Source organism: Hevea brasiliensis, chromosome 7, assembly GCF_030052815.1.
Source record: "Hevea brasiliensis isolate MT/VB/25A 57/8 chromosome 7, ASM3005281v1, whole genome shotgun sequence".
NCBI classification, from domain to species: Eukaryota; Viridiplantae; Streptophyta; class Magnoliopsida; order Malpighiales; family Euphorbiaceae; genus Hevea; species Hevea brasiliensis.
Genome location: NC_079499.1, coordinates 101,093,831 through 101,108,402, shown reverse-complemented (window position 1 = coordinate 101,108,402; position 14,572 = coordinate 101,093,831). Strand labels below are relative to the sequence as shown.

General features: G+C 32.9%; 2 protein-coding genes across 4 annotated transcripts; one reads left to right on the top strand and one right to left on the bottom strand.

Annotated features, from left to right (window-relative positions):
• The first annotated feature begins 400 nt into the window (after window positions 1–400).
• Window positions 401–8,320, top strand: LOC110644713 (uncharacterized). Of its 2 annotated transcripts, XR_009150120.1 has the most exons (3): window positions 401–988; window positions 7,597–7,713; window positions 8,188–8,320. XR_009150120.1 is itself a non-coding variant. In XM_021797633.2 (2 exons), the coding sequence occupies exon 1, from the start codon at window positions 472–474 to the stop codon at window positions 982–984; it is 513 nt and encodes a 170-aa protein (XP_021653325.2). In that variant the 5' UTR covers window positions 401–471; the 3' UTR covers window positions 985–988; window positions 8,188–8,206. The 2 variants fall into 2 exon arrangements, 1 of the variants encoding a protein (XP_021653325.2); XM_021797633.2 differs by lacking the exon at window positions 7,597–7,713 and having other exon boundaries at window positions 8,188–8,206.
• LOC110644722 (BTB/POZ domain-containing protein DOT3) lies at window positions 3,684–13,402 on the bottom strand. 2 transcript variants are annotated; one of them, XM_058150326.1, is made up of 7 exons: window positions 13,328–13,402; window positions 10,510–10,662; window positions 10,219–10,288; window positions 8,163–9,061; window positions 7,765–8,029; window positions 7,556–7,684; window positions 3,684–4,123 (listed from the first exon to the last, which is right to left on the bottom strand). In XM_058150326.1, the coding sequence occupies exons 2-7, from the start codon at window positions 10,647–10,649 to the stop codon at window positions 3,749–3,751; spliced, it is 1,878 nt and encodes a 625-aa protein (XP_058006309.1). In that variant the 5' UTR covers window positions 10,650–10,662; window positions 13,328–13,402; the 3' UTR covers window positions 3,684–3,748. The 2 variants fall into 2 exon arrangements, with proteins under 2 accessions (XP_058006309.1, XP_021653337.2); XM_021797645.2 differs by lacking the exon at window positions 13,328–13,402 and having other exon boundaries at window positions 10,510–11,462.
• Between the last annotated feature and the right edge of the window lie 1,170 nt (window positions 13,403–14,572).

Genomic DNA, 14,572 nt, shown 5'->3' with positions numbered 1-14,572 from the left:
ATAAAAATAAATTTTTATGTAAATTATTAATAAATATATATAAAATTAAATAAATTCATATATTTTTTAAGTAATAATAATTAATTTTAAAAATAATTTGTAAATAAATTTTAATTAAATTTAAAATAAATTTAAATTTTAATAATATTAATCAAATTTAAATTCATATAAAAAAATATCCGCTATATCTACCCGGTACAATTCCGAGTTGAAATATATCGAACTCCTATCGCCAAGTTAGAAAAATTAAATTAAATTAATTTCTCTTGAAAAAAAAATTAATTTCGAGAATTTTTAACAATTAATAGCAACAAGTGAATCCATTCCGGCCCATTATTGTAAACATAAGTCCAGCTCAAAGCCCATCTTCAAGACTCGTTACTCATTTGGGGGAGGCACGTGCGGTGAAAAGCAACACCGGTTAAACGCTCCTTTTCATTTGAACGGCTGAAGGAGCAAAAACACAAACAGATGGGGAGCAGACTAGGAAGAAGAGTAGTTCACTTCGCAAACCTCCCGATCAAGCTCCTAATGCCTACAAGCTTCAACTACATCAAAGAAATTGCCTTGAAAACTATACCTTCCGCTTCCAAGATCGAAATCAAGCGCGTCCTCGAGTCCCTTTACGGGTTTGAAGTCGACAAGGTCCGTACTCTCAACATGGAAGGCAAGAAGAAGAAAATACGCGGATTACTAATCGCCAAACCTGACTACAAAAAGGCCTATGTGACTTTGAGAAACCCGCTTTCGATATCTCCGGATCTGTTTCCATTGAGGGTTATTGAGGAGGAGAAGGAGAGAAAGAACAAGCAGAGGAGGTCTAGTATTATGGAAGATGGCGAAGGGAAAAAGCATTGGCTTGACGGGAAGAAGGAAGAAAGGCTTGGGTATGAGAAGGGAACTGGGAGAGGTCGTGGTGGTGTTCGTGACTCCACGGTGGAGAAGGCCAAGTTTCCATGGAGCAGCATGAGGAGTCCTAGATAAATAGGTAGCGTTTTCCTTTCCATTTTTGTTATGAGATATGAGAAATGTTAGTTTGATTTGATAATTTAGGGCTTCTGTTAAGCCTGTTGAACCTTTTTGCTTGGTACTGTGTGGGCAGCTGTACAATATGGACAAGTATTTCTCTTTTAAGAGAAGAATTTATCTTATATTCGGAAATTGTTCTCCTTTTATTTTCTTTTCGTTTTTATTATTAGCATTTTTGTGTGTATTTTTGCTTTATTCTTCATGCAAGTATGCAATTGTTTAAAGTTTAAGCATAAACCAAACCTCTTGCTGACTGGAGCGGCCAGACATGTAAGAAATTGCGGATACTATTTACTTACTAGTTTCTATGGTTACCCTTCACTGAGTTGGAACTTGGAAATGGTAACCTTCAGGTTTGTTTCACAAGATGTTAGGCTTCTCCTTATCTTTTTTTTTTTTTTTTTTTTTTTTCTGTTACTTTATCATTGTGTGGTCTCTATTGCGTTGTTTCTTATATTCTGACTTTAAAAATGGGAAAAGAATAAAAGTGGAGTTTAGAATGAATAGATGAGATGTTTTATATTAGCAAAGAGATGGACTACTTCAATATACTTCTATACGATAGTTTCTTCCCCCCAACACACACTCTCTCTCTGCAATCTTTTTTTCATGGGGAGGGGGGAAGGGATTGGGTGGTTTTAGAGTTGGTTATCATTCCTTCCTGTAGTGTATCATAACCTATGGCTGACTGAGGGATTTATTTGATAAATGTGATACTAGGCACCAAGTTTGAATGAATGAAGCTTCAATTTTACATAGATTTGGAATTTGGATTAATATTGATAAATCTTGAAATTCATCAATTACAATGAGATCTATTCTTGGTGTCGTACTTGCAATGGAGCGTTGAATCACCTATTTCACTTTTTGAAAAACAAATAAATGGGACTTTGATTGGTTAACAACTTAAGATTAAGGGTTGTGCTCTTTCGGTTTGGAGTCTTCCTAGGAACTACAACCAAACCAAACCAAAATTTTTGTATGGTTCTAGTTTGGTTATTCGATGTTTCATTTCCGGTTTGGTTCATAGTTCTTCAGTTTTGGTTTGGTTCTTGAAGTAATTTTATACAATTATTTTCATAAAAAGTCATATTTAAATTACCATTTAAACTTTAAAGTTAGTTATTAATATATAATATATCATATAATATACCTATTAACTATTTTTAAATTATATAATCTTTAATTATAAGGTATGTATATTATTTAGGATTAAGCTTATTATATAATATAATAGTACAAGTATATCATATAATTCATCTTTTAGCTATTTCTTAATTATGTAATTTTTAACTATAAAATACATGCATAATTATGAATTAAGCATATAAATAATATAATAGTACCTTATAATTAAGAATTATAAAATGATTTAATGTAAAAGGTATAGAAAAACGAAAGATAATATTTGGTTATATATATATATATATATATATATATATATATATATATCTATCTAAAAAAAACCCTAGAAAAACATATGTATGAAATTGATTAATGGTTGGGTACATTTTCAGTTTGGTTCTTCATCAGAACCGAGCCAAAACATTAAAATAAGTTTGGTTCGGAACCCCAAGAGCTGTGTACTGTCCTACTTAAGATTCTCATACTGCACCAAATGCTCTCGCCATTGCTAATTTACCAGACATGTTTTTTCTGAAACATACTTTTTTCTCTTTATCTTTGAATAATGGCTGAGTATTAGGTTTTCCTTCTGGTGATTTTTTCGTAAAGATTGTTAGAATCAAGCTTCGTCAGTGCAGTGGAATCTACGCATAGCGTGCTTTTAGTTTTAGCCTAGATGCATGGTCTGTGTCTGAAGCTGTGGTAGTTTTTTGTTTGATCGATGGAGCTGACTGCTGAGCATGCTTGAACATGTTATTTTCTGGTCCTTCACCAGTCAACCAAAGACCCACTTATTAATAATCAGTCAAATGGAATGATCAACTCCTTTATTGCACACTGCAATTTTCATTAGTTGTTTGTCAACATTCTGCTTGATTGCATTGCAAACTTTCGCAAGCTTATCAACATCCTTCTTGATCAGCATCTTAGGGTAAATTATGCAACCTAACACTAATATTACCTTTTATGCAAGTGCTTTGATTCCACAAGAAAATGACTAAATCATTTGTTGTTTTGTCTACTGATGCACTCAAGGAAGATTCAATTTAGGAATTATGTTGATTTAATTTTTCATTGTAAAATTAAGAAATTTATAGTTCTATTATTTAGGAATTCTATTATTTTTATTATTATTAGTAGTAGTAGTAGTAGTTAGGACTATTAGGTTTACAATTATCCTAGTTTGAGTTTGTTTAGGATTCCTAATTTATTTTGGTTTTATATTCCTTATTAGTTACTAATAGGACTAGTTGATAAAATATAAATACCTATGTCGTCTAGGTATTTTATTAGAGAGAGTTTATTGTAATATTATCGTTGACATTGGCAATTAATAAAATTTGAGAATTTGTTTTGCATCCCTTTGTTCCTATCGGTTCTACGTCATCTACCTTTTGTAAACTGTGAGAATTTTATCGGAACTTCTAATAGGTAGAATACTGCAAAATGTCCTATCTACATGTGAACTAAGGATTTATCAATTTTCTCTATGCCTCGCCTTAAGAAAACAGTGCAACTGTGGAATTAAATGAACTTGATCACAATTGATACTTTATTTATATTTCTTATTTGTTTATATTTTATTATTATAAAACTATGATACAGATTGTCTTCTTCTGAATTTGCCTTTGTGGGCCAGTGGTTTAGATCTCTGCTGTTCTTCACTGGATTCATCCCCATCTACTTTTCTATTGAAAAGAGCTGATTTCCTGATCTTTTTCCAACTGAGAATCCAGCCAGACAAATTTTTATGGTTGTTGTTTAGCATTGCATATTCATGTTGCAGCTCAGAGTAGTCTCTTTGCAGTTCTGCCATCTTTTCCTTTACATTCTCAAGTTCTGCTTTCAGGGTCACGATATCTATTTCTGTTGGTGTTTGGGTCACCTCTTGTTCTGAGTTATTGCCAATTGCTGCCAGCTCTTTTCCTCTCATTGCTGCCCTCATCTTTACTTGCTCTGAGAACAATACCTGCATGTTCATTCTCTCTTATTGAGATGAGAAATGTTAATTTGTTGAACTTTTACATGTGACTGCTGTGTTTATAGGGTTTGTATGGGGAGTTTATTTTGTCATTTCTATTGCAAGTGCCTCCCCACTTTGAGTAAATATGCATGCATCATGTAATCTAGGTTTGTAATTTGCGTAGAAGCCCAGATGCTTAGGGATGACATTCTAATCAGCTGTTGTGAGTTTCCATTTCATAGGCACTTTTATGTTTTAGTGATTTTATTAGGAAGGGTCTTTAGTTTTAGCTTAAGGTTTTAGAATATAGCTTATTGCCCCTGTGCTTTATAGAATATCTGCAACTTTGTGCTGTGAGAGTGCAGGCTTTAAACAACAAAGCAAATTGTTGCTCCTTTATTTGTTGTTGACATATGCTTAGCTTTTGTACAATGTCTTAAATGCAAAATGTTCAAAAAGAATTTGAGAAAGGAGCATTTTGAAGATGCTAGAAGCAAATTTGTACATGTTTAGGTTGCCAGAGTTGGTACAAGTTGAAATTAAAGTGGGTAGTAATAAATGCATCTCTCTTGGATGATGCAAAGGGGTAGAATTATTTGGTTTAAAATGAAAAACTGAACTGAACTGAACTGTTGCTGTTCAGGTTCTTTTGTTTGAATTTTTTTATAATTCAGTTCAATGTTAGTTTTCAAGGCGTTTATTAATTTGATTTGGTTTTCATAGTAAATAATAATAATAATAATAATAATAATAATAATAATAATAATAATAATAACTGAACCCACCAGATTATATATTTATATATTTTTATATAGTTATATATAAAAATATGTATTTTTAATCAAAAACCTAAATAGACAATTATTTCAGTTTTTCGTTTGATTTGGTTCTTGGTAGGTTCAGTTCAATTTTCCTTCTAAGAGATTCCAGTTTATTCAACTTTGCTAATTTTCAAACTGAATAAGAACACACCGACCAAATTTTCTCCCTTGATGATACATAGATTTCAATAATGTACATTGTTATACAAAGTTCATAGTTTTGGCTTCTTAGTATTGTGTATTAGGTTACTTTCATAGGTCGATGACCATTGCAAATCCTACAATTTTTTTTTTGTTTTTGTTCATGGCCTCTTTCCAAATCTATAAGATAGATGTTACAAGAAAGATTGTATATTTAAAAAAAATAGTAAAGGACAAGTAGCAGTGACAACTAGTTGGTTTGGTTTTGTGGGAAGATGGAGAGGGAATTATATGATATAAGCAAAAGTTAAGAGTTTAAGAGAAAGGCGAGCATGTTGATTAAAGAGTTGAGAAAAATTGTGTAATCCAATAGACCAGATATGACAAACCTCAAGTTGGTGTTTACCTAGAAAATTTTAAGAGCTTGTGTATGGTTCTATGGAATGCTTTTGGTTTTGTTGGCTTAACCTCAGAAGTTCTTACTAATTTTTGAATATTCATTAATATGGATGAGGTTGTTGTCCTTTTTATTAATTGTAGGAATACATGTTTGACTTATTTTCTAGATAAATTTCAACAATGGTCCTTGAACTTATATGATTGTAACATCAAAATCCCTTAACTTAAAAATGTAATATAAAACTCTCTCAACTTTTAAATTTTGCATAGTAAAATTTCTCTGATCTTCAATTACGGTTTACCTATTAAATGCTGACATGAATAAATCTAACGTGACACTTAGTCAGCATTTCTCTCTTCTCTATAATGCCACAAGTAACAAAATCATCATTTAACTTTACTCAACTCAACTAAGCCTTTATCTCAAAAATTTGGGGTCGGGTATATGAATTCTCTTTCTCCACTCTAAACGATTTTGAGTTAAATCTTCGGAAATGTGTAATGCTTCTAGGTTATGTTGTACTGCTCTCCTCCACGTCAGTTTAGGTCTACCCCTTCTTTTCTTTTTATTATCTAACCTAATGTGCTCTACTTGTCTAACTGGAGCCTCCGTATATCTACGCTTCACTTCACCAAACCACCTTAATATTCTTTCTCTCAATCTATCCTCAATTGGCAATACTTCTACCTTTTCTCTAATACTCTCATTACGGACTTTATCTAGTCTAGTATCCACTTTAACATTCTCATCTCCGTAATTCTCATCTTAGACACATACGACTCCTTCAGTGCCCAACACTCACTACCATATAACATGGCCGGTCGTATGGCTGTACGGTAAAATTTTCCTTTCAACTTATTGGGAATCTTGCAATCACATAAAACTCCTGTGATACGTCTTCACTTCAACCATACGGCTTTAATCTTATGACTAACATCCTCCTCACATCCCCCATCTACTTGAAGGACTGAGCCTAGATATTTAAAGTGATTACTTTGGGACAATATTACTCCATCCAAATGAACTCCTTCCCTATCACCAGTTCGACCTTCACTGAACTTGCAATGTATGTATTTTGTCTTTGTTCTACTTAACTTAACGCCATTTGACTCTAGAGTACTTTATCATTTAACTTCACTAGTTGTAACATTATCGTGTTTTAACTTTGTCATTTATAACACTATTGTCTGTTAACTTTTCTAACATAATAATAGTTGCTTTATTTTTTTTAACAGTATGTTATTTATCATAAAAAATATATAAAAAAAGTTAAATCTATTAACAATTCTTTAAAAAATATTTTAAAAAAATTATAGTGCTCAATAGATTTAAATCTATTAACAATACTTTTTAAACTATTATTACAACTAGTAAAGTTTAAGATGGTCTTGTTACACGTGGCATAATAGAGAAGAGAGAATGCTAAGTTAAATGTGCAAGTAATAGTTTAAAAAAATATTTTAAAAAAAAATTATATTATTCAATAGACAAATTAAGATTAAAAATTTTAGCTGTGATATATCTATATTGGATGGGACAATGAGAATGTGATTTTAAACTATAATGGTGTTACATTGATGATTGTGTTACATTAATAGTGTTGCAAATGGCAAAATTAAAGGACAATGGTGTTACAATTAGTAAATTTAAAGGATAATCTTGTTACACATAGCATGATAGAGGAGAGATAAATACTGACTAAGTGCCACATTAGATTTGTCTGCGTCAGCATTTAACCGGTAAACTGGTAATTGAAGGATAGAGGGATTTTATTATGCAAATTTAAAAGTTGGAAGAGTTTTATGGTATATTTTTAAGTTGGACTGTGATGTTACAATTTCATAAGTTCAGGGTCGGTTGTTAAATTTATCCTATTTTTCCTTTTAATATGAATTTATATCCTACAATCCTGTTTTATGCTCCTTTAGTACCTGGTTGGGTCCTTTATGCCTTATCATTTAATTTATGGCTGACTGAAAGTAAATTATTATATTTACAGTGTCGGTATCCTATCAAACATATCTGTTTGATTCACTAATGATGAAATTTGTGGTCTAGAATTGTTATAAATTTTACCTGTATCACAGTTCTTAGAGGCAATCTTTCATTTTGTGCAGCATGCATGCACGCATCAAGTGATAATTTCTCACAGTTCATAACTTTGCATATCTTTTTCCGGTCGAGCTCAGAGAGTGAAGGATGAGTCTGGAAAGGATATCAAAGTTTTAGACTTGGTAAGTTTGCTTTGTCAAAAGTTTGAGAAACATAGAGAAATAAATACAAACCTTCAGATAGGTATCAATGGCTCTATAAAGACCATCATCACATGTTCGGGCATTTTCTGGTAGTGCTTCTGCTAAAACTTGAAATTTGGTAATTGAAAGATTTGGGTCCCTTGCAATCTCAGATAGGTAACTATCCATGAGCTTACTAACATTTGATTTCCCTGACATTGGTTGCAGTTGCTGCTGCTCATGTTCATGCATCAAAAAGTATTCCACAATTCGTTGTACCACATCTATGTTGTACATTGTGCGATGTTCTTGTTGTCTGTTGTATAGGTTAATGACAATAAACAAGAATAAAAAGATCTATCACAATAAGTTTATTTTACTATTTTCATGTTTTATTTTTTATGCCTAGTCAAACAATCTTAAGGAGAAAGAGAAGGTAGAATTCTCACTTAATCATTTTCCCTTGATCTTCAGTTTTATAATTGGGAATCAAAAGATCATTCACACTGGCATTCTCCAGTGTCAGCCCCACTCTCTTTTCTAGCTCTGCAATTAAAGCTGATGATGCTGAATACACGATGGCCATCTTTAACATCTTCGACAAGAACTTACATGGGACAGCTTCTTGTTGAGGAGGAAGTAGGCTTACTAGGCTTTCAATAATGGTTTTTTGCTGCTTGCTGTGTCCAACGCCCTCATCTTCATTCCTCCCACTCAAGATGCTGAACTGCAACTCGTTCTTTCCATACCCATAGCCTCTTAGTCCTTCTAATTCCACATCCACGCCTGGCAACCATCTTGTTGCATAGTGCATTATGCACTTACCTGTGATTTCTGGTGTTGTTCCTTTTGCTCTTATTGCAGTTATAATCCTCATGAAATGATCAATCCTAAGGGTGGCCACATCATCAAACCACCATCCTTCTTCATTAACTACATCCGCGATTGATGAATTGTTTCTAGAAGCCTTCCATGCAATTGAGTCGCAACATCTTCTAACAATTTGTAGATTTTCTGCCCATGGAGATAAAGCTTCACAAGATTTAAGAACAGTGATGCTATCTTTCCATGAGGAAAGGACGACAAATGTGAGGAAAGCTTCAGTCTTTGAGATGAGGTTTCCATCTTCAAGTTCTTCACTCATCTCTAGGAATTCTGATGCACATCTTAGTGCTGCTATGTTGTGAGGGTTTAAGTCTATTGGAAGGCCATAGCAAAACTTTAGAATGACTTCGAATGTTTCTGATCCACCTGGGAAGTTTTCAAGCTTAAGTTCATAGCCAAAATTTGAGATGGAAGGCTGAAGTTCTAGACGGCCTATGTAGCCACATTTTGATACCAAAGGATACTGTTTCAGGAGAAATGAATGGATGAGCAAACAATACAATTTTATTGTATAGAAATATCACTTCATATGGCTGTATTTTAAGTCTAAGTAAGGAAGATAGATTTATTGTTGTATATCGATTATTGAATGGCCCTAGGCGCAGATTAAATACAGTTGATTACAGATAAAGATATCATTAGTTTCATACATTTAGAATCAATTTTCCTATTTCTTTTTATGTGACATATATACTTTGATTGCTTGAGGTAAAAGAGACGAATCAAAAAATATGTGTAGATGTGGAATATAATTTCAATGATGTGAAATGTACTTCAGTTAAGTTGTGTTACAGGTGTATTTCTGGTGATGTTCAATATTGGATATGCGTGTGCAATAGACTTTATTCCCTCCTGATTGTTTCCATGAGTACTGTAGTTGCATTCTACAATTTCAGTATTAGAGTTGGGAAATCTTCTTAGGTGGGTTTCGGAAGTGCTCAAGCAAAAAGTCCTTGCAGTTTCAGCAGTTTACTAGGCAATTCTCTCATGTCTTCTTTATAGAAAGAATCTATGCCTGTATGCATATGAAGACTACCGGTATGCTGACATAAGAGCACTAGAAAAAGATTTTTGTAAGAGGAAGTGATAATGAAAGTAAAGATTCTCTCTTAATTTACTTACAGGGAGTGGTGCATCTTTCCTGTTTTTGGTATTTAGATCAAAAGAGAATTTCGAGATCTTTCAACGAGGCAATCCAATAGATGAAATTGGGATTCCCCACAACACATCCCCCACCCCTTTCTTTTTGGGTGTGTGTGAGGGAGTCTGCTGAAGCCTTTGGTAGCAGAGACTTTAAAATTTGAAATTTCAGAAATTTTAGGTGGAGTCCCAGTCTACTAGATATTTTTTTAGCTCAAGTGGATTAAATTGTCAAAAGACTCAAAATATCAGACTTGGCCAAAAAAGTCAAATTTTTAGTTCATTTTGCCTTATTCGACTTGGTCTGGCCTGATGAATAATCAGGTCTAGCAAGACTGACTCTTTTATTTTGTGCCTCTTTTAGTGCTAGAGGAAAGGATTGTAATTTCAACCATTGGATTGCCTGGAATAACTAGAATCAAGAATAGTGCTATAAAGAAGAGAAGTGACTTTTTGTTTTGTTGAACTTTTGTAAGTTACCTTGTGGACAGTAAAAGTGATGTCTTGAACTTGGATTGATAGATCTGTTGGAATTGGGGAAGTAACAAACCTGCACGATTCCATCAACATAGAGAAAAAACAGAAAAATTAGTGAAATACACAGGTGTTTGAAAAAAAGACTGAAAGAATGATGAAATGTGTGCTGAGATATTTTAACTCTAGCTTAGGCATTCTCTAGAAACAAACACAATTGCTATAGCTGTCTTTCAATCAAATTCTAATCACTGGGTTGAGAAGGCGTGAGCCATAGTTGATTAATTCAATCTGTACCATGAGTGTTCCTTCTTTTGAAAGCTATCAGCCATAGCAATGACTTTGGTGGGAACTATGATGCTTTGGTCGTAAAGTTGATCGATGTCGGAATCACTCTCAGAGCTGTGCGGTCGAGCCACTGGAAGAGATTTCTTCATGGCGACTGTGTAGCTGCAGAAAAGCAAGTAGCAAAATTCCTTATTAGATGATGAAGGAAGAGAGAATGAAATGGGAAAAGTGGAGAGAATGAAATGGGAAAAGTGGGGACTAAGTAATAAATGTGAGAAACTAGTATGTGGCTGGAATGGGACTGGTGTTAGGTGAGCTGGTGAGGTGAGCATTATCAGTCACTGTAACCAGAAATAACTGCTTCAAAATATATGATAGGGATCACTCAGATTGTTAAAGAAGAGAATGTTGGCCCTGATCTATCAATTTTCAACCACGTGTTTGAGCACTGGACCAATATATCAATGTGTGGTCCTAAGTTGCAACCTGAAGGTTTCTTTTTAGCATTTAGTGTGTATATCTGCATGTCACATTTGCATGCCCCTTCTACAGCGTAGAATTACTAGTGGAGAAAAAAGAATGCATATGCCTTTATTGTAATATCAAAATCTGAGATTCCTGGGTTTATGTAGAAGTTTATGAACCACAAGCCTTCTTTGTTGGGCAATGTCCCTAGAAATGCATAGTTTTTGGTGGGGGTAAGTTTACTTAGTAACCTTAAGTTTTTGGGAAGTTAGTTGAAAAATTCAACTTGTTGGTTGACTTTCTATCTCAACTTCTGTACAAGTCAAGAAAGCTACTTCATTTCTTAGGAAATAACTTTCTCAGACCTTGTTTGGTTTAAAATGAACTTCTTCCTAATAACTCTACTTTTTAAGAAGTAAATTATCTAGTTTAGAATAAGTAACTAAGTAGGAGGTTAAACCAAACTGCCATATTTTCAGTATAAAGTGATAATCTCACTGTTGAAATTGAGCAATGCTGAAAGGACTGTTGTCCTGTGTGGAAGAGATGATAAACTATTATGCTTTGTTGAAAGACAAGATGACTTGCAACTCACATCTTACGGGGCAAATAATAATAATAATAATAATAATACATTATTATATAGAAACATTTATTAATTTTTATTAATGGATTTTAATTTAATGATATAGAATTTATTTTAAAAAATGTGAGGTATTGAGTTTGAATTTCAACTGAAACTATTTGAAAAAAAAAATTAAATTACATAAACACTTATCTTGATAAGCATTAATTTTTAGGTGTATCGTATTAATTTTATGTATACATTTTACTTTTGAAACACTTTTAGATGGTAGAGCTAATTTTAATATTATGCGAAAAATATCTTCAATAATTTAAAAAAAAAAATTTAATTATATTGTAGAAATATTATAATATTATATTAAGTTTTAATTTTTTGTGTAAAAAAAATTAAATAAAATAAAAATTAAAAAAAAGGAAAATACTGGATAGTAAAAATGAAAAGTTAAAACTAAATTTTATTTTAATTATTCATCAATTTTTTTAAACTTACATCATTATAAATATAATAGCGTTTAATTCTTTCCTTAAAAAAATAGCATTTAATTATTTAAATTACATTAAAAATTAATAAAATGAAAAATGGTGAAATTATAAATTTTATTTTAATCTTTTGGCAATAGCAGCTTTTTAAAAACTCATGATTATTCTTATGAAAGGAAAAGAAACTCAATTGTAAAAGTTTTTTTACTGATCTAAAAAAAAATTATTTTTTTATAAAAATATAAAAAATGAAAATGTGCTCATCTACTAATAAAAAATAATTTTTTAATTTTAAAAAAAATTCATATCTTTCATGTCACGATCTGCTCTCACAGGCTGGATCAACACTAGGACCTGAGTTGGTATAAAGCCGTCGAGGCCCGTAGTAAGGCTTATTGTTCTCAAATTCATAACCAAAGTCAAAAATTGAGGTCCAATATGTAAATAAAATATTATATTTTATTCAGACCATCCCAACCCAATAACCATAAAAAACTAAAGTTAGGGGAGTCCATTTCAACCCTGTTACCATCATTTATAAACTATTTAAATATTATAAAAATTTTCATTTATTAATACCAAAAACTTAAATTAACACAATCCCTGACAAGATCAATATTACTGCTAACACATGAAGAGTTCTAAATTGCAAATTAAGGAAATAATAATATAAATGAGTAGCCATTAATAAAACTACAAGAAAGGAAGCAGGTTATTTTGAAAAGAAATCCTCCTGTAACCTGAAAAAATAGGGTGAACAGGAATGAATGTTCGACTCATAAAGTAAGATATTGATTTTAAATACAATTTCTGTAACTATCTAGGACTGATGCATCCCTAAAGATGAAATACAGCATATATCAACACATTCAACCAAGTTCAAATAATGTTCGGACGAAAAATAATTTGGAGCATTTACATACCCATGTGTCACACAATCAAATATATATATATATATATATATATATGTCGCAGGATCGATGGGATATCCAACAGAGATAAAATTAATATAAAGAAGAAGAAGAAAGAATAATAAATAATAAGAAGATGCAGTAAAATGAAAATGAGAATGCAATAAATCAACAAGTTATAATAGCATAAAATTATGGGCGGTAGAACCAGCCACAGATATAGATATAAAGAATAAAACAACAAGTTATAAAAGCATAAAAATATGAGCGGTAATACCAGCCACAGATATAGATATAAAGAATAAAACAAATAAAGATTGTAAGAAGAAAACAGTTAAAGATTGTAAGAAGATAGTTTTATTGAAGCTCTGATATCGGACACTCACAAGGAGATAGGATAAGGAAATGGAAAGGTATCCCTAGGGAAAACTTGTAGAGAAAAACTTGTAAAATGAAGTAGAGAGCCTCTTCCTTTTATAGATGAAGGAAAGAGGTTTACAATGATTATAAGTTTTACTATTACACATGTGAAAGGTAAAAAGATGTATAAGTGGAGTGAAAAATGTCAAAAGTTGTTGCAAGATGTCAAAAGTTGTTGCAAGTGGAGTTCCTGTAGCCATGTGATGACCAGAGTTGTTTTGATGATAGCCGGAAAAGTTGACCTTGAACTGTAGGCCTGTGAAGAGTTACTGGTGCTTTAAGGCAGACAATATTCCGAAGCAGTCATCCTCGTTATCATTACCGAGACTGACGACATCAGAAGATGAGCTAGCTTGGCTTGGAGTTTTTGAAGTGGATGACCTGTTACTCAGCAATTGTTGCATGATAGTAAAATATTCTTCTTCAGACTTGGCCTGGGCCAAGAGAGATTGAGCATTTGATTTTTGGGCCAAAAAAGTCATAGGGTTTTGGGCAGAAGTCAGAGGAAGTTGTCTTTGCTCCTTAGGCTGTTTGAGTAGCCATTGTTCCACAGCTTCTAAGGAGGCCTTTTGATGTTTTTGAAATTTGGACCACCATCTAATTTTGAACTTGCGAATTAGAACTGGCCCTTGGAGAAGTTGACCAGTTTTGTAACCATAGTCCCATGAAAGAACCCAAGGCACAAAGAACTTTGAAGCAAATAGAATGAGGGGGTGAAATATGTCTTCCTCAGTTGTAAGCTTATAGCGAGCCTTGAAAGTTGTATACCCTTGATTGATTTCAGAGGGCAATATTTCAGGGATGGCTCCCATCCAGTTCCACCATTGGGCGAACCATCTAGGAAAGTGAAATTTGGAGACGGTCTAGAAGAAAAATAGCCAAGTGTGACAGTTGCTGGAGTTTTGGATTAGAAAAGCATTCATCCAAGCTTGGTGGCAATCCCAATATGTGAAAGTTGAAGTAGAAGGGAGGCTTTGACCAAATCTAGCTTGAAATTTCTTTGGGGCAGATAAGTCTTGTCCCCAATTGGCAGAGTGGATAACTTTGAGTATAGTGCAAGTGGAATAGTTTGGGACAGGGGAGTTTTCTGGGAAGTGTTTAATTTTGACCGACCCAATTTCAATCAAGATACTTTGGTAGTAGGCTGGATCTTTAGACTTATCCCACGGCTTGAAGTGCCAAGAACCGAAGAACTTAGCTGCACATAAACG